This window comes from Cricetulus griseus, chromosome 3, assembly GCF_003668045.3.
Source record: "Cricetulus griseus strain 17A/GY chromosome 3, alternate assembly CriGri-PICRH-1.0, whole genome shotgun sequence".
NCBI classification, from domain to species: domain Eukaryota; kingdom Metazoa; phylum Chordata; class Mammalia; order Rodentia; family Cricetidae; genus Cricetulus; species Cricetulus griseus.
In genome coordinates, this window is record NC_048596.1 from 73,407,143 (window position 1) to 73,425,328 (window position 18,186).

The 18,186-nt window shown below is 45.7% G+C and overlaps 1 protein-coding gene across 1 annotated transcript in view; it reads right to left on the reverse strand.

Moving 5' to 3' along the window:
- Itgal (integrin subunit alpha L) overlaps positions 1–4,304 on the reverse strand; it is a 35,636-nt gene extending 31,332 nt beyond the window's left edge. The window contains exons 1-5 of the mRNA XM_027404566.2: positions 4,250–4,304; positions 3,163–3,262; positions 1,605–1,699; positions 1,429–1,496; positions 40–157 (exon numbers count right to left, since the gene is read on the reverse strand). Coding sequence (XP_027260367.1) covers positions 40–157; positions 1,429–1,496; positions 1,605–1,699; positions 3,163–3,262; positions 4,250–4,304 — 436 coding nt within the window. The remainder of the gene's footprint in view (positions 1–39; positions 158–1,428; positions 1,497–1,604; positions 1,700–3,162; positions 3,263–4,249) is intronic.
- Between the last annotated feature and the right edge of the window lie 13,882 nt (positions 4,305–18,186).

The window sequence follows — 18,186 nt, forward strand, 5'->3', positions numbered from 1 at the left end:
CTCAGAGGTATTTTACCAACAGGGTCTCCAGTTCCTTACCCTGGTAAGCAGGGTACCCTTGTAACATAGGCCCCTCCAGACTCTGGGGGAAGAGGTAACACTGGCCACTGAGGTAGGTGTTCTGATCACAGGTCCGAGACAGTCCAGGATCACAGGCCTGAAGGCAGCAAAGGGAAAAAGTTAAGGCCTCCTCATGTTATGTGTCTTTCAGGCACTATCACCAGAGAATAAGAACCTTCAGAATCCTGTTTCCTCCTTCATTTCCAAAAAAAATTTTTTTTTTTTTGCAAGACAGGGTTTCATCCTGGCTGTCCTGGAATTCACTCTGTAGACCAGGCTGGTCTCGAACTCATAGAGATCTGCCTGCCTCTGCCTCCTGAGTACTGGGATTAAAGGTGGGTGCCACAATGCCCAGCTCAAATGTTTTTTTTTCTCTTATTATTATTATTATTATTATTATTATTATTATTATTATTATTATTAATTCAAGTTAGGGAACAGGCTTGTTTCACATGTAACCCAAATGGTTTTTAAAGCAAAGCATTTCTGCCTCTAAGGGTCTCCACATCCCCAGTGCTAGTGTTCTATAACAATGGATGCTCACCACCTTTGGGGTGGCTCTAACCTCCTTAGTTTAGCACATGTTCTGTGCACAGCTGGGCATTGCCCCACATTTCCAGGGCTACCCCTCCCAACCACACACCCTTCATTTACCACATCAAAACCTCACTTTTCCAGAATAGACAGTACTGCTCTTTGCATTCGTAACTACTATCTTTTCTGTCAGACTGCAATTTACAGACTGGGCTTTGTCCTTTGCACCTCTTTGTATCTTACAGCCTCACCCCATGAAATCTAGCACAGAGCCTGACCTGTAATAGTCATTAAGTAAACAAGTTACAATTAAACACTGAATCACATGGGGCATGGAGGCACGTGCCTGTAATCCCAGCACTGGGGAGGCTGAAGCAAGAGATGATCAGCCTGGGCTACATAACGAGACCCTGTATCAATGAAAACAACAACAACCCACTAACTGCACACATTTGCAACTATTAGAACATTAAAAATAAATGTAAGTAGCCTGCACCTAGATGTGCTGTGTAGCTGTGTTGGAGGCAGGAGGACTAGTAGTTCAAGGTCAACTTCAGCTGTGCAGTGTGTTTGAGGCCAACCCATACTGTGTAAGAAAAGGAAGGCACTGGTTCCTAGTCAGTTCACAGAAAGCATCGGGGTTATCGTAATCTCTGATGCTGCTGGCACTTTATCAGCTCTTTTATCTATTTCTTTTTTTCTGAGGCAGGGTCTGGTTATGTAGCTGTCTCAGCTGCCCCTGTGCTGGGATTACAGGTCTATATCCCCATATTTGGCCTCTCTTTCCTAGTGCTCTGCTCTCTGGGTCCTTATTGCATCACACAAAATTCTTACCAAAAGGCTTCCGTCAGTGGCGTCTGTCACTAAGGTCATTCCCAAGTATTTGGAGGTATAGTTAGAACCTGCATGCACCAGAAAGACAGTATGGAGGCACTCGGGCCATCAGGTGTGTTGGGGTCAGCCTCAGTTTCCCTGGGATCCCATTTCCTGTCCCTTCCCTCCTTACTCACCATGCAGGCTGAGTTGTTGGCAGGAGCCACTGCTTGGATGACACTGATAGAGACTTCCTGTGCTGTTCCCCTCACCTGGAGCTCCCACAACAACCCTGATGGAAAATCTCACTTGTGAGATGAAGCTGCCTGGGCCTTTGCCTACCTAGTCCCTCTTTTCTTATTTCCTACCCACTCCTCCCTCCTCCCTCCCTCCCTCCCTCCCTCCCTTCCTTCCTTCTTTTTTTTTTTTGAGACAGAGTTCCACTATATAGGTAGCCCTGGCTAGCCTAGAACTTGCTACGTAGACCTGGTTAGTCTTGAACTCACAGAGATCGAACTTTCCTCTCTCCCAAGTGCTGAGATTAAAGTCATTCACCACCACACAAGGCTCTTTTGTTTTTGTTGTTTTGTTTTGTTTTTTTCAAAACTGGGTTTCTTTTTGTAGCTTTGGCTGTCCTAGAACTAGCTCTGTAGCCCAGGGTGGCATTGAACTCAGAGAGATCAGACTGTCTCTGACACCTGGGTGTCAGGAGTAAAGGTGTGCGCCATGAAAGCCCGGCTACGTATCTTAACAAGTGCTTCAGAGAGATGCAAGACTGGCTGCTCCATGGGTAAATATGCTCAGCAGCCTGACAACCTTAGTCTGATCTGATCTCGATGACCCAAAAGGCAGAAGGAGAGAACTGACTGGTTCCAGCAGGTTGTCCTGACTTCCACATGTACACTATAGGCTTCATGTACACACACACCACCAACAATAATTGGAAACTAAAACCTTGCTGCCAAGGCAATGCAGCTCTTACCCTTCAGGGAAGCTCCTCTGTGCCCCTTCTCTCCCAATAGCCCAATAACAACATTCTAGAACCTTAAGCTTCTTTCCATTTGCAGTCTAGAAGAGTGGTTTGTCAGATGGACACCATAGGACCTCGTTCACTGAGTCATCAACTCTAAAGCTATTTTGATGACACAGGCCTGTCATCTCTGTTACTCAGAGACAGAGGCAGGAGGATAATGAGTCCCAAGCTAGCCATGGAAATTTACTAAGACCCTGTCTCAAAATAAAATTTAAAAAGAAACCAGGTCCAGTGGCACCTGCCTGTGATCCCAGAATCCCAGAGGTAGAGGTCAGGGGATCAGAAGTTCAAGACTATGCTCAGTGTGAAAGCAGCCTGACATACAGACTATCTCCAAACAAAGCAACAAGGAAATGAAGTCTGAGCGTGCAGCTCAATGGAGAGCTTGGCAAGCACACAGACCTAGTGTTCAAACAACAGCAGCACCACCAACAATGCCATCAGAGACCAAACTTGCCTACTATGTGCTCAACTAGGTTATGAATTAGGAAGGGGAGGGGAAAGGGTCCCTAGACACTCATGTGGCATACACCCATCACCCTCACGTTGTGGTATTGTAGAGCTTTGTCCCTGTTCTAGAAGAGCCACCTAGCAGACACGTGCAGAAATCAGGCCAGTCCCTGATATGTGATACCCTACCCCCAGCTTTGTGACCCTGGGTGGATGTGGAGCCCTGCATACTCTCCTGGTGATGGAGGGGAGTTGAAAGGGTAGCAGCTCACCCATCTCCGACTTGCAAGACCCGGTACCCAAAGTGTCTTCCAGCATGTGCCAAGAAACTCTGAGCATGCCTCGTGTCCAGGTTGTAGCTCCAGGCCTCAGCTGAGGGAGGCAAACTCAATCAGGGCTTCCTGTCTGGACCCCACATCCCACGTGCTGCCCCAAGGCCTCTTCCTCCAAACCCAGAGGCTGCCTACACCCAAGCAGAGATGGACTGGTGCCAGGACTTTCCCTCCAGAGCCTAGACTAGAGAGCAGGAGATGACACAGTCTGTCTCCCACGGCACAGACAACTCCTCCGGAGCCCTGAAGCCTCAACTTCCCCTTGGACTTATTGGCAAAGAAGGGTAAGAAGCTGGAGGCCCATGAGAAAGAAGCCAGGGAAAGGGGCCCTCAGGCAGAGAATGACCAAGTTTCCAGGCAGAGGCCAAAAGAGGGTGCCCCAAGGTGCCATTACTACTCCACATGCTGCTCTTTTCTGGGGTCCTCACAGCCCAGCACCTGAGAACCCCTAAGATCAATTTCACTGAATCTCCATATCTTGTGCCCAGTAGGGAGCTGAACTCAAGCTCTGGAACCCACCAGGCCAGGGTATCTCCTGTACCTTTAGAATTTAACACCCTCCCCTTCCCAGCTAGAGTGCCATCCTCAGACTCTAAACTGTCCTTTGCTGGCCCAAATTTCCTTACAGTCACATTTAGAACCCTGTGTCCTGGGATGTCAGGGATGAGGTACCCTTATTTTTTCAGGCGAAGGGAGGTGATACCTCCGAGCAAGGAGAGCTAATCCAGTGGTGATGTAGTAATCCAACCCTGAATTCTCCTCCCCAACCACGGTCCCGCCAACCATCTACCTAAAACCTGGAAGACCCACTCCGCCTCCCCTGCTTCCTTCCTCGCCCTTTTCTCTCCTTGCTATCGTGCTTTGACTTCGTGTGGGTTCCCACTTCTCTCTCTGAGGTTCCTGGGCCCCACATCTCCTGTGCCACCTGCCGCTTAGAGTGGCCCTTGTTTCCTTCAGCTCTACAAAGCCTTCTGGTTTCTCCTGTCACAGCCGATGTCCCTGTCCCCATCCCTCCTGGATTTCCTACCAAGCAGCTGGAGTCCCAATAGCAACAGTCTGGGCCCGGTGTTGTGAGAACTCATCGGCGCCAGGGAGGGACCGGTGAGTCCAGCCTCAGTCTCTGAGAGCTCTTGAGATTTTCTGGCAACCTAGACAGGGTGGAAGAGGGAAATGGCGATGCCTCTTGCATGGGGCCCCTTGCAGTGTAACTTTCTCAGGGCCACCAGGCTGGTGACACTGGGTGGGTGTGGGAGGGAGGGGGTTGTGAAACCTCTCTATTCAGAGAGGAAGTGCAAGCAGGTTAGATACGCTTCCTGCGCCTTCTTGCGCTTTCGCATCTTCCCAGAGCAGACAGCGAGGCGGTTAAATGACAGCCACTTCAGCTAAGCAGCCTCAGCCCCCGGAAGACTCCTCACAGCAAGATAGAGGGGGAGGGGTATGAGAGAGAGGGTTCGGATGGGGGTAAGGGAGGGGAGAAGTGTTGTAACTGTATTATAATCTAAAACAAAACAAAAAAACAACATCCCCTCCCCCAGGGTGATAGAGGGTTGCTCAGGAAATAACCCTAAAGCCTAGTGCTGAACCACAGAGGAAGAATGTGGGTGGCAAAAAGATGGGGAGAGATGTAGCCTGGAGCAAGCTACAGAATGGCGTGTTTCAGAGCTAATTTTGTTTCTTAAAAAAAAAAAAAAAAAAAAAAAAAAAAAAAAAAAGATGAAATAAAATCCTTGGAATGGGAGAAAACATTTGTAAAGAGACAGACGGTGATGTACTCAAGACTGTATGTGAAGAACTCAGACACAAAGAACAGCTCAACAACAACAACAAAAGACACCTTTGGAGGGTGTCTTTTTAAAAATTTCTTTCCTTTTAAAAAAATCAATTGTTGTCATACGCCTTGATCCCAGAACTCAGGAGGCAGAAGCAAGTGGATCTCTGTGAGTTTGAGGCCAGCCTGGTCTACTGAGCAAGTTACAGCACAGCCAAATCTGCACAAAGAAACCCTGTCTCAACCCTCCAAAAAAAAAAAAAAAAAAAAAAAAAGAAAGAAGAGAAAACAAAAGAAATTCAATTACTGAGCCCACGAGATGGCTCAGTGTATAAAGGTGCCAGCCGGACAACCCGAGTTCCACCCCCAGGACCCACGTAAGGTCAAAGTTGTCCTCTGACCTCCGTGTATGCTCTGTTCATGCTACACACATAATAATTTTAAAATCAAAGTTTTATGAATGAATGTACTTTTGAAAGTTAAAAATAAGTAATTCTTTTTGTGTGTGCAGTGCAGGGCTCAAACTGATGGCTGCTGCCTGTGGCTGAGTTACACCCCTCAGTTCCTATTATGTTTATGGTGCTGTGGATTGATTCCAGGCCCTATGTGCTAAACAAGCATTCTCCCACTGGCTACATCCCCAGCCCAGGCAGAACTTCCTTTTAAAATGATATATAAATGGCCTACAAAGAATTGAAGGGATGCTCAACAATATTAGTGTGTTTAAAGAAAGAACAGAACTGGGCATGGCCGCCTGTAATCCCCGCACTTGGGTATGGAGTCGGGACAGAGGTACTGCTAGCTCATGCTACGATGCAGACCCTGAAACAGACTCAGTGAAAGCAGCCGGGCACAGGGCTCACATGTGGAATTTCATTTGAGTCACACGCACAGAATAAGTATAACCTTTTTGTATGTGTGATGTTGATACTCAAACGTAGCACCTCAGGCTGCTGGTTGTCTAACAATGAACTACAGTCCCAGCTCTCAGACAGGTAAGCCTAGAGAGAAGAGAGGGGGGCTGCTAATGAGTTTAATCTCTTTAATATTTAATGTTCTGGGTTTAGATTGTAGAGATGATTGTACAACTTCATGAACATATATATGAGAAAAGTTTTGTTTGTTTTGTTTTGTTATTTTTCTCAAGATGGGCTTTTTCTGGGTAACTGCCCTAGCTGTCCTGGAACTTACTCTGTAGACCAGGCTAGCCTTGAACTTATAGAGATCTCCTGCCTTTACTTCTCAAGTGCTGGGATTAAAGGTGTGTGTCAGCAATGTCTGGCTATGAGGAAATATTTTAAGAGAGAGACAGAGTTTGGTTTTGGTTTTGGTTTAAGATAGGGTCTCAAGTGGCCCAGTACAGCAGTCTTCCTCCCTTGGCCTTACAGGAGCAATATACCCAGTCTGAATATATTAGTAGTGACTGATTTGGCCACTTCTTGACATAGGTGTCAAAAATGTGCAGTGGAAAGAACACAGCTTAGTCAACAAATTGTGCTTGCAAAGCTGGATGTCTATCTGCAGAAGGGTGGTATGAGAGCGGTCTCTCACCTTGAAGAAGAATCAACTCAAGGGAGATCCAAGTCTTAGACACTGAAACTGTTACAAGAAAACATGGGAAATACACTTCAAGATATGGATGAAGGCAAAAAAGTAACTTCTTTTGTTTTCATTGAATTAAATTAAATTATTTATTTATTTACTTATGAGACAGCTTTACTGTGTAGCCCTAGCTGATCCGGAACTCTTAGGGAACTGACCGCCTCTTCCACCAGAGTGCTATGCTGGGACTAAAGGTGCTGCCTCACCTGTCCTTTTGGTGTGTGTGGGGGAGGGGCAAGAGCACACCACAGTAGGTGTGTGTGTAAGGTCATCGGACAGCCTTGGGAAGTCTGTCCTTACGTTCCACCTGGCTGAGGCAGAAATCTCTTGTGCTGCCTGCTGTTGGTCAGCTTCCAGCAGTTTCCATCCAGATACTGGCCACCACGTCTGACATCTGACATTTTAGGAGGGGTTCTGGAGACCCAGCTCAGGTCATCAGTCTTGGGCAGGCTTTTACATCTCTCCGATTCTTTGTTTTTGTTTTGAAACAGGGTCTAGCTCTACAGCCCAGGCTAGCTTCAAACTCCAAGTAATATTCCTCCCACAGAGTCCTACAGGCTGGGATTATAGGTGTGAACCATCATGCCTGGTGAGGATATTCATTTACTAATTTATCAGTCTAGTTTCTGCAGTCTGCTTGGGTTGTAGAACAAAATACTTTGTGTCATAGAGAGTTTTCACTTGCCTCAAAAATGGCACTTTCTTGTTTCTGTCTCCCAAAGACCATACCTCTATATATCTTAGCACTGGGGGTTAAATTTCAGTATAAATTCTTTGAGGGAGTGGCCGGGTGTTGGTGGCGCACACCTTTAATCCCAGCACTCGGGAAGCAGAGACAGGTGAGACTCTGTGAGTTCTTTTGCCAGCTGGGTCTCCAGAACGAGCGCCAGGATAGGCTCCAGAGCTACACAGAGAAACCCTGTCTCAAAAAACAAAAACAAAAACAACAACAAAAATTCTGAGGGAAACACAAATATTTAAACCCCATGGCCCTCAATATGCATGCTGTTGTGGGGTATCTACCAAAGACTGCTCAGACACAGATTTAAGCCAATATAAGTCTTTATTAGCCCAAAGTGACTACCCTGGGTGTTCAGGATCCCTGTGCAGCCCTCAGTCTTTCTCAGGTGAGCTTTTAAGCACAAAATCGTGTCCTGTGTTGACATACTTCAGTTATCAAGAACAGTTTGTCAGAAACAGAACTACAGACGCCAAAAGCTAGGTTAGTACATTTAGAGATTTCCCAGAACTATGGACTTTGATGGAGTCAGCCTTTGTTTTAGTTTAGACAGGTTGTATTGTCTACATGCTAAGTTTTACAGCCTGATTCACAGAAGTCAGTTGTGTTAAGGTCTGGGGCCCCGTTACACTCGCCTTCCTCACTTGCAAAATATATTTGTTTCATCCCAAAATGGCTTCAAATACCTTAACTTTACAGCCTGAGCCCTAAATCTCATCTGTCCCTCCCTCCCTCCCTCCTGCTTTCTTTAGACAGGGTTTCTTGTGTAGCTCTGGCTGTCCTGGAGCTTTTTCTGTAGACCAGGCTGGCCTCAAACTCAGAGATCCCCCGGACTCTGCCTCCTGAGTGCTGGGTTTTAAGGGTGTGTGGCATCCAGTCCCTAAACAGTCATCTCAATTGGATTCAGGAGGAACTTAAAGTGTGGTTCACCCTGAGGCCGAAGAGAACCAGATTTTCTTTCAGTTTTGAGCCTGTCACATCAAGCAAGCTAGGAATTTCCAAAATTCATTGGAGAAACAGGATGAGTGTTCTCATTACAAAAAGGATGGTGCGATGGTGGCCCACGCCTTTAATCCCAGCAGAACAGCAGAAGCAGGCAGATTTCTTTTTTTTTCTTTCTTTTTTTTTTTTTTTTTTTGGTTTTTCGAGACAGGGTTTCTCTGTGTAGCTTTGGAGCCTATCCTGGCACTCGCTCTGGAGACCAGGCTGGCCTCAAACTCACATAGATCCAGAGGCAGGCAGATTTCTTGATGGGAGAACTCCTACATAGCTGCAGCTGGCTCCTCAGTGTCCGAATGTAGCCCTAATATGCCTTTTGTCTTTAGCTCCTTCTGTTTTAACATATGTAAATTGTGTCTGAGAGTTTCCCAAAGGTGCCAATGCAAAACTTGTTATTTTCTTATCAAGAATTTGCATTTGTCATTGTCCCTTTGGAAGCTTAATTAAGATGTTTAGGGGAAAGCCCTAAAAAAAAAAAAAAAAAAAAAAAAAAAAAAAAAAAAAAAAAGCCCTGGGCAAAGGAAAAGGGTTCATTCTGTACTTAGAGGAATCAACCCTGCAGCTGGAAAAGGCTAACTTCATCCTGGAGGTGCCTCTGTACTTCTACCCACAGACCATGCCCATAGCAAATTCTCAGTGTTCTCTTTTTTTTTTTCTTTCCCCCTTGTCTTTAAGAACTGTGAGGCTTATGAGTTACAAGAAGTCAGGGGTCAAACCAACAAAGTGATTCCCCTGAGGAAGTTGGCCACAAAGATCTCAGGCTGGGACCACACTGGGGAAGTCCTGAGACAGCAAGTCTCTCTCTCTCTCTCTCTCTCTCTCTCTCTCTCTCTCTCTCTCTCTCACACACACACACACACACACACACACACACACACACACACACACACCTTCCTAGTCAGTTATCAGGGCCTTTGAACTATTTCTCATCTCCATCCCTTTTTTTTGTCCTTTTCTTTGATGCTCCCTGGATCTGATGGTCATAACCATAGCTCCTCTCCCTCAAAGGGACTGCCATGTTAGCCATGTGACTCTTCTGCTTTGTGGATTTCTGACAGCTGGGCATGGTAGCACACGCCTGTAATCTCAGCATTTGGGGGCTGAGTCAGGCAGATCAAAAGTGCCCAGCTAGCTTGGGATCCATGAGGCTCTGTCAAGGAAAGAGAAAGAAAAAGCTGGGTTCTTGTGTTTCTTTTATGGTACCAGAGATTGAACCCAGGATCTTGTGCTTACTGATCTAACTCATAATCCCTTGCTAGTCAAACCCTTAGTTAGCCCTTGCTTTTTGTTTATTTGTTTGGTGGGGATGACAGTGTTTTGTTGATGTGTTGTTGTTTTCCGTACAGTTTTTATTGTGGTGAAGTTACAAAGGCAGATACAAAATACCTTTTCTCTAAAAGTACAGTTAACTGACTTAGAAAAATAAAAGTATAAAAATGCACCACAAATTTAAGTGAGGAACATTTTAAGTTTGTTTAGATGGTAACCAAGACTAACTTCTGCAAACTCCTTCTGATTTATTTATTTTTATTTTATATGCATTGACTCGTGTTTTTCCTGCAAGTGTGTCTGTGTGAGGGTGTCAGATCCTCTGGTACTGGAGTCACAAACAGTTGTGAGCTGCCATGTGGGTGCTAGAAATTGAACCAGGTCCTCTGGAAGGGCAGTCAGTGCTCTTTACCGACAGAGCGCCTCTCCAGCCCCTGCAAATTCCTTTTGATACAGACCAACACAGGGTGTTCTTCTGGACTCTGTATATGCCACATGGGCCATTGATTTACAAAACACCTGTTTTTGGAGTGGGGTGGGGTGCTGGCTTTTTGAGACAGGGTTTCTCTGTGTAGCCCTCAGTGTCCTGGTACTCCATCTGTAGACCAGGCTGGCCTTGAACCCAGAGATCTGCCTGCCTCTGTCTCCTAAGCACTGCAATTAAAGGTGTGTGCCACTACCACCTGGCCAGAATACCTGTTTGGAACAGAATCTGACATTAAGAAACCCCAAGTGAATTTCAGTACAGTTGCTTCAGGACATGACTGCGGCACGTGCAGCCCGGGGAAGCCTTTACGGTCGAATATCAAAAGCCAATGCAAGAATAGGAATCCTACAAGCCACTCACTGGACCCTGCCTGCTGAGGCTGCTGCTCATGGATCAGCACCTTAGTTAGCCCTGGCTTTTTGTTTATTTGTGGTGTTCAGGCCAGGGCTCTGTGCCCACAGGGAACAGCCTGACTGGAAACCCATTTGTAGACCTACACTCTTCATTCCTGATTTATACTGGTGAGGCAATGGCATCTTTGAGAAGCCCTGCTTTTAGGGTGACCTCACTGCTCAGACTGAAGTCAACAGTTGTAGTCAGGAAATGGCAACATGCTTGCAAAATCTGTTACTACCAGGACTGTTCCTCTTGTCTTTGTTACTTGTCAGTCAGAGAGAGTACGGATCAGATCTACAATTCTCCATTAGCATGGTGCCACCCGCTGGTGATGCCAGCTCTCCTGGCTGTGAGTTCAAAGGCAGCATGGACACATGGTGGCATGCTGAATCAAAACCACAGCAAAACCAAGGCTGGGCCTATACCTCAGTGAAAGAGCATTTGCTTTGTGTGATGGCAGTTCTTGGTTGCTAGTTTGAGTACATCTGGAATTAATTAAAACCCAAATGGCTGGTGTACCCGTGAGGGATTTTTCTTCATTGAATCATTTGAAGTGGGAAGACACACCCTAAATCCGGATCTTTTGAGGTGAGGAAATGCAGCTTAAGCTGGGCCACACCTTCTTCTGGCAGCCTGTATAAGGACATGGGAGAAGGGGGCTGCTGTCCTTCCCTGCTTGCCCTGATCTCACTGGCAAGTTCATTCCTTAGAGCCTACTTCTCTGGGATTTTGGCCTACACTGAAAACCAGCTCAAACATGCTAGATTCTTGGGCTTTCTATTGGTAGACAGCCATTGTTGGACTACCTTGACCACAGCCTGTAAACCACTCTAAAAAAACCCATATATATGCACATGAATACACACACACACACATACACACACACACACACACACACACACAACACAGACACACACACACACACACACACAACACACACACACACACATATATATATATATATATATATATAGTTATTCATTCTATTAGTTCTCTTCCTCTGGAGAACCTTGACTAATACACCTTGCATGTGTGTGAGGCCCTGGTTTTGCTTCAAGCAGTGCATAAACAGGAGAAAAGAGGGCCAGTAACACAGCACAGCAGGTGAAGCACCTACAGCCAAGCCTGGCGACCTAAGATCATCCCAGAGGCCCACACGGCGGAAGAGAGTGTACACACACACACACACACACACACACACTTGCTGTGCCCATGTGCACGTGCAGGGCAACTCCTACACAGCTGCAGCTGGCTCCTAAATGTCTACATGTAGCCTTAATCTGCCTTTTGTCTTGTTTAACATATGTTAATCGTGTCTGAGTTTCCCAATCATACAAAGCCTATGCAAAACTTGACTGGGAAAAATGCAGCACACTGCCATATTCCTTATGAGAATTTGCATTTCGCATTGTCCCTTTGGAAGTTTAGTTAGGATGCTTTGGGGATACGGAAATCAACTGACTAAGGTATAAATTGGAGAACAATAAAGAAGGCCGAGGCTAAGGAAAAGGGTCTCAGTTCTTAAAGAGGTTGAGTCCCCTACAGCTAAAAAGGCTAAAATCATCCTTGAGGTGTCTCTGTTCTTCTTTCCACAGACTCTCATCTTTCCCAAGATATACAACATACACACACACACACACACACACACACACACACACACACACACAGAGAGGGGGGGGGAGACAGAGAGTCAGAGACAGGGAGAGACAGAGAGAGAGACAGAGACACACACAGAGAGAAAAACAAATAAAAGAAGCCAAGGGCTGAAGAGATGGCTCAGAGGTTAAGAGCACTGGCTGCTCTTCCAGAGGACCCTGGTTCAATTTCCAGAAACCATGTGGTGGCTCACAACCATCTATAATGAGATCTGTTGCCCTCTTCCATTGTGCAGGCAGAATACTGTATATAGAGTAGTAGTAGTAGTAGTAGTAGTAGTAGTAGTAGTAGTAGTAGGAGAAGAAGAAGAAGAAGAAGAAGAAGAAGAAGAAGAAGAAGAAGAAGAAGAAGAAGAAGCAGCAGCCAAGTGACATGGTACACACTACCCTTAGCTCTTGGAAGGCAGATGCAAGTGGATCTCTATGAATTCAAGGCCAGCTTGTTCTACAGAGTTCCAGGACAGCCAGGGCTACATAGTGAGACCCTGTCTCAAAAAATAAACAAAACTAAAAATTAAATTAAATTAATGAGAAAGAAAAGAGAGAGTGGGGTTGGAGGGCTTTTCCTCAAAGTCACAGCTCTGAGCTAACACCGGGGACCTGTGGCTTGGTGCAAACACAATGGATTATCTGGCCTGAGTGAGCAGCACAGCTGGGATGACCTTGAAGGGTTCTGCCCCATAAAGTGTGACCATGACTGGTCAGCCAATGAGCTGACTCCTTCTAGAACTCGAACTGGAAATTACAGAGAGGACTGGCCAGTTCAAAGCGAGAGGAGGGTTGAGGATACAGCTCAGCGGTAGACCACGTGCCTAGCATGCATGATGCCCTAGGTTCCATCCACAGCACTACCAAAAAAGAGCGAGATCTTCTCTGAATAAACTGAAATTTTCAAATGAAATAAAAGTGAAAGGGAGAGCAGGCAGGTGCTTGCCTAGCATGCAAGCTAGGGGCCAGGACTGCAAGGAAAAGAAACAAACAAACTGAGAGGGGTTGGCGAGAGGAGATGGGGGAAGTGATGTAACTGTATTTCAGTTAAAATTGGACCAAAAATAAATCTTTTTCTTTTTAAACTAAGAGAACAATGCATTACATACAGAGAAATAGTTGCCAGTGTCTTGTGAACTGGACGAGGGGGTCTACAAAGAAGGCTAACAATAACAGGGGCTCAGTGGTTAGGAGCACCTATTGCACCAGGCAACAGTGTACATGCTTTTAATTCCAACACCCAGGAAGCAGAGGCAGGTGGGTCTCTGTGAGTTCCAAGGCAGCCTGGTCTACAGAGCTAGTTCCATTCCAGACAGCTAGGGCTATTACACAGAGAAACCCTGCCTTGGGGGGTGGGGGGAGCACTTGTTCTCTCACAGAGGACCCAAGTTCAGTTCCCAGCACCCACGTCAGGGTTCACAACCATCTGTAACTCTAGTTTGAGAAGACTGGATGCCTTCTTTTGACCTCCATGGGCACAAGGCACCCACACACACAGTTCACATACATACAAGAAGGCAAAAATGCTCATACAAATAAAACCAGTAAATTTAAAACTAAAAGACTAGCAATAGCAAATGAATGGCATCCATGCCTAATGGCTGCCCTAGTCCCGGTCCATCTACTAGCATATTGAACCTTCCTCTTTTGTGGCTCTTAAATCTTGCATAAACCAAAGTGTGGCAGGCAGGGAGTCTCTGGCCACACTTGGGGCCTATAGACCTCTGACCAGACTCTGGCCAGGCTAGCCAGCTGGGGCCTTCTTAAATTTCTTCTGGTCCCACCAGGCTTGATCACTCACAGTCCATGGGTAAACCAGTTTAACGTTTTTTCCAGAAGCATGCACCTGGGGTGGGTGGGCATGCTGCTGGCTACAGTCAGCTGGTGTCCTGGCTCATGCTCCCCACCTACCACTTCCTCTTGTTACACCTAGCCTGTTTGTAGTGGTACCATCTTTAGTAGCCCCACTTTGTGGTGCCAATCTGTAGTAACCTGTCTTTGTGGGGCTTAAGTCAGAGCCAGCCGACTTGCCCGGTTTGTACCTGAGAGCGGGAGTGTGGACTGAGAAATGTCAGGTAAAGATGCTAAGGAAAAGACAGAGACACAGAATAGAGTCAGAGGGCAACCCAGTGAATACTGAATGCCCAAGTTTATTCTCCAACATTCTTTTATACCCCAACCAAAAAGGGGAACATGGCAAAAGATTCTTTGTCATGATACAAGGAAGAAAGACTTTCTTCCTTAATTCTCCAAACATTTGGTAACCAGGCCTTAGCCCAAATCTCCTGTTATCCGGACTTGAGGGTTACACATCTTACACCAAGTCTCTTGTTGTGCAGATAAGACATCCATGACCAAGACCAAATATCTTACAGTAGCCACAGTTTAAACCGTTAGGTCTTATGACTGTAACCTTGGAAGAGTAAGGATCGTTTTGAACTCTCTGACTTTAAACCAAGATGAAGCAAAGCCATTTTATGGGCCCCTGTTGCTTGAGTTTCTTGTCCCACCAGGTCCCACTGCCCTTCAGCCCCAAATAAATACATGGAAGATATATTAATTATAAAGCTGTTGGAGCCAGGCGTTGGTGGCACACGCCTTTAATCCCAGCACTCGGGAGGCAGAGGCAGGTTGATCTCTGTGAGTTCGAGACCAACCTGGTCTACAAGAGCTAGTTCCAGGGCAGCCTCCAAAGCCACAGAGAAACCCTGTCTCGAAAAACAAAAAATAAGTAAATAAATAAATAAATAAATAAATAAAACTGTTGGCCAATGGCTAGAGCTTCTTATTGGATAGCTATTCCTTAAATATTAACCCATTTCTATAAACCTATGTATTTCCACAGGGTCTTGGCTTACTGGAGAATGCCTGGAACTGCTACTCCTTTTAGGACTACATGGCTCCTCTTCCGGCACCTCCCTGCCTTTCCCCAGCATTCTCCTTGTCTCCTAGCCCCACCTATCTTCCTGCCTCTATTGGCCAAAGAGTGTTTTATTCATCAACCAATAAGAGAAACATATATACAGAAGGACATCCCCCATCAGGCCCTGACAACCCTTATGCACCACAAAGGAGAGAGACAATTATGGGTTCTAAAGATTTTATTAAATCACCACATAGGTGGGTCATTGATCAATCAGGGCTTCAGGAAAGGGACTTGGGAGCCTTGTTTCTCCTGATAGCTCTGAGCAGGGGTAGAAGTCTGGGTTTATAAGCACAATTTCACAAACATTTATTGCCAAGTTACAGTTACAGTTTTCACCAATCAGGATTTAGAGATTAGGGACTTTCCTTGAGTGTTCCATCATTTTCAACCGACATACAGTGCAAGCCTTTTAGTCCAACCAATCAGATTCATTTGTTCCTTCTGCTGTTAGGTAAAGCCACACTGTTTCTAGAGAACTAAAGACATGTAACAGACTGTTTCTATGGTTTGAGGAGGAGGTTGGTCAGTCATTGGGAAGTTCTCAGCTCCCCTAGGGCTTGGAAACCTGAACTTTATTTCACCTTGCAGGTAAAATGGAGTCTGAAGTCAAAATGGCAGTACTCAGGTCAAGGTGCTTTGCCTGCTCCCTGCACTCTTGAGCATGATGACACAGGAGCTTTGGCCAGGAGGGATCTGACAGCCGTGTGGGGATCACCACAGTGCTCCAAGAAATTAGAAGGAGACAAGAGGAAACCCTGTCCCGAAAAACCAAAGATAAATAAATAAATAAATAAATAAATAAAATATAGAACCTGGCCCAGGCTTTCCCTTTAACCTTGGGTTCTGTTTTCCTTTCCCCACCGTACTGGCCTGTCCTATTTGCCCAGAAGGTGCATCCCCTTTGGGAATGCCAAAACCTCACCAGCCTCTAGGCATTGCATCAACTTGGCTTTTCTATATTTCATAATACCTTTGTCTAGTGGAATGTTATACCTGAAAGGGCTTTAACCTAAGTCCAGCCTCCCTAGATGTATACAAGTCCCTCTGTGTTCCCAATACGTGCTCTGCCAGCTTTTGTGTACGTTCCTGCAGAGACTCTCCAAGCAAAGCCATTGTATTTCCTACTGTGGAAAAATCCTGTACACTGTGAAGATCTGTTGCTCTCATTGTTAATAAAAAGCTGATTGGCTGATAGGTAGGCAGGATGTTGGGGGCAGAGAGAATGCTGGGAAGAAGGAGGGTGGAGTCACAGGAGTCTTCAGCCAGACTCAGGAGAAGCAACATGGGAAGTTCATAGATGAGGTAAAAAGAGCCCTGGGACAGCACATAGATTGATAGAAATGGGTTAATTTAAGTTGTAAGAATGGCTGGAGACAAACTTAAGCTATTGGTTGAGCATTTATAATTAATAAGTCTTTGTGTGGTTATTTGGGGAGCAGCTGGAGGGACAGAGCTGATTGGAGTCTAGATAGACAACTTTGCCTACAATCTCCTACAGCTCTGCCTTGGGCTTTCTGAGTAAAAATTTGCCTGCTGGTAACCTACTTTCCACCTTTAGTGAGAGCCAGGGCAAGTCTGTTTCATCTGAATCTGGAAGGCCCTGAAGAAACTTGAATAGGGTCTGTGTTACCTGTCAGTCTTCTCTCCTCCATGCAGAACATTTGCAGTTAATCAAACATTTTCCAGAAGGCAACTCTCAAGTCCAGTTCTGGCCATACCAGGAAGAAGTCCTGTTCCAACATCATTCCTAAATCTGCTACCTCAAAGTCAGTACAATAAGGATGTTCCAGACAGGATCTCTCTGTGTAGCCCTGGCTATCCTGAAACTTGCTCTGTAGACCAGGTTGGCTGAGTTCTACCTGCTTCTGCCTCCTGAGTTCTGGGATTAAAGACGTGAACCCATGCCTGATTCCAGAAAATATTTAATATAAAAAGGAAGATGGTTTAGGGAGCGGGGAGATGGGCTGTGGGGTGGGGAGATGAGCTAGCGAGGTGGCTCAGGAAAGTGCTTGCTGAGGACATGGGTTTGAACTCTCAGCACCATTTAAAAGCCAGGTACAAGCCAGGCGGTGGTGGCACACACCTTTAATCCCATCACCCGGGAGGCAGAGGCAGGCCAATCTCTGTGAGTTGGAGACCAGCCTGGTCTACAGAGCTAGTTCCAGGACAGGCTCCAAAGCCACAGAGAAACCCTGTCTCGAAAAACCAAAATAAATAAATAAATAAAAATTAAAAATAAAAGCCAGGTACAATGATTCACATCTATAATCCCAGAGATAAGTGGGTCCTAGGAGCTCACTGGCAAGCCAGTTTAGAGGAAAGAGCAAGCTCTAGACTTGTCTCAAAAAAAAAAAAATAATAAGGATGAACAATGCTCTATATTTACATGTACAGGGGCACACACCTGTGCATATGTGTAAAATATACATACATCGCACAAATAAAAACAAGTCAAACTATATATCTTCTAAAAGTTAAAAGAAAAGGCAGATACGGGCTGGAGGGGAAATCTTTGCAGCTGGGTGAATGCCTTGTATACACCTGGCCCTGGATTTGCTCTTCAGCACCGCACAACACAAGAAGAATAAAAAATAAATATATAGCAGTAATGAGTTGGTTAAATCAATCAAAGATATCCATGTAAGCCTGGAAATGAAGGCTCCTGCCTCTGTTTCCAGCACTCAGAACCTGAGAAGGCTGATTATGAGAATCCAGAGTTCAGCCTTCTTCAGCTGCCCATCAAGACACAAGTCTTCATCTACACAAGAGAGAGAGAGAGAGAGTGGGAGTGTGTGTGTGTGTGTGTGTGTGTGTGTGTGTGTGTGTGTGTGATAAGACAGACACTGTTCAATATTTAACAATGGAGAATAACTGGCATGAGCTAACACAGGCTGTCATGATGATGTAAGCAGAATGAACCAGCTACAGAACACGTGTACTATCTTGCTTATCTCCTAGACTGAAAGTCTTTCTTTCCTGCCACATCTCTGTCCCTTCATTTAACCTTTGAGACTGAACCCGCTTGTGCGTGCTAGCGCAGCGCTTGGATCTATCTCGCCAGCTCTGTCTTTGTCTTAACATTCCTTCATAAATATATTCAGGTTCAAGGCTGGCCTGGGATACAAATTAAGTTCC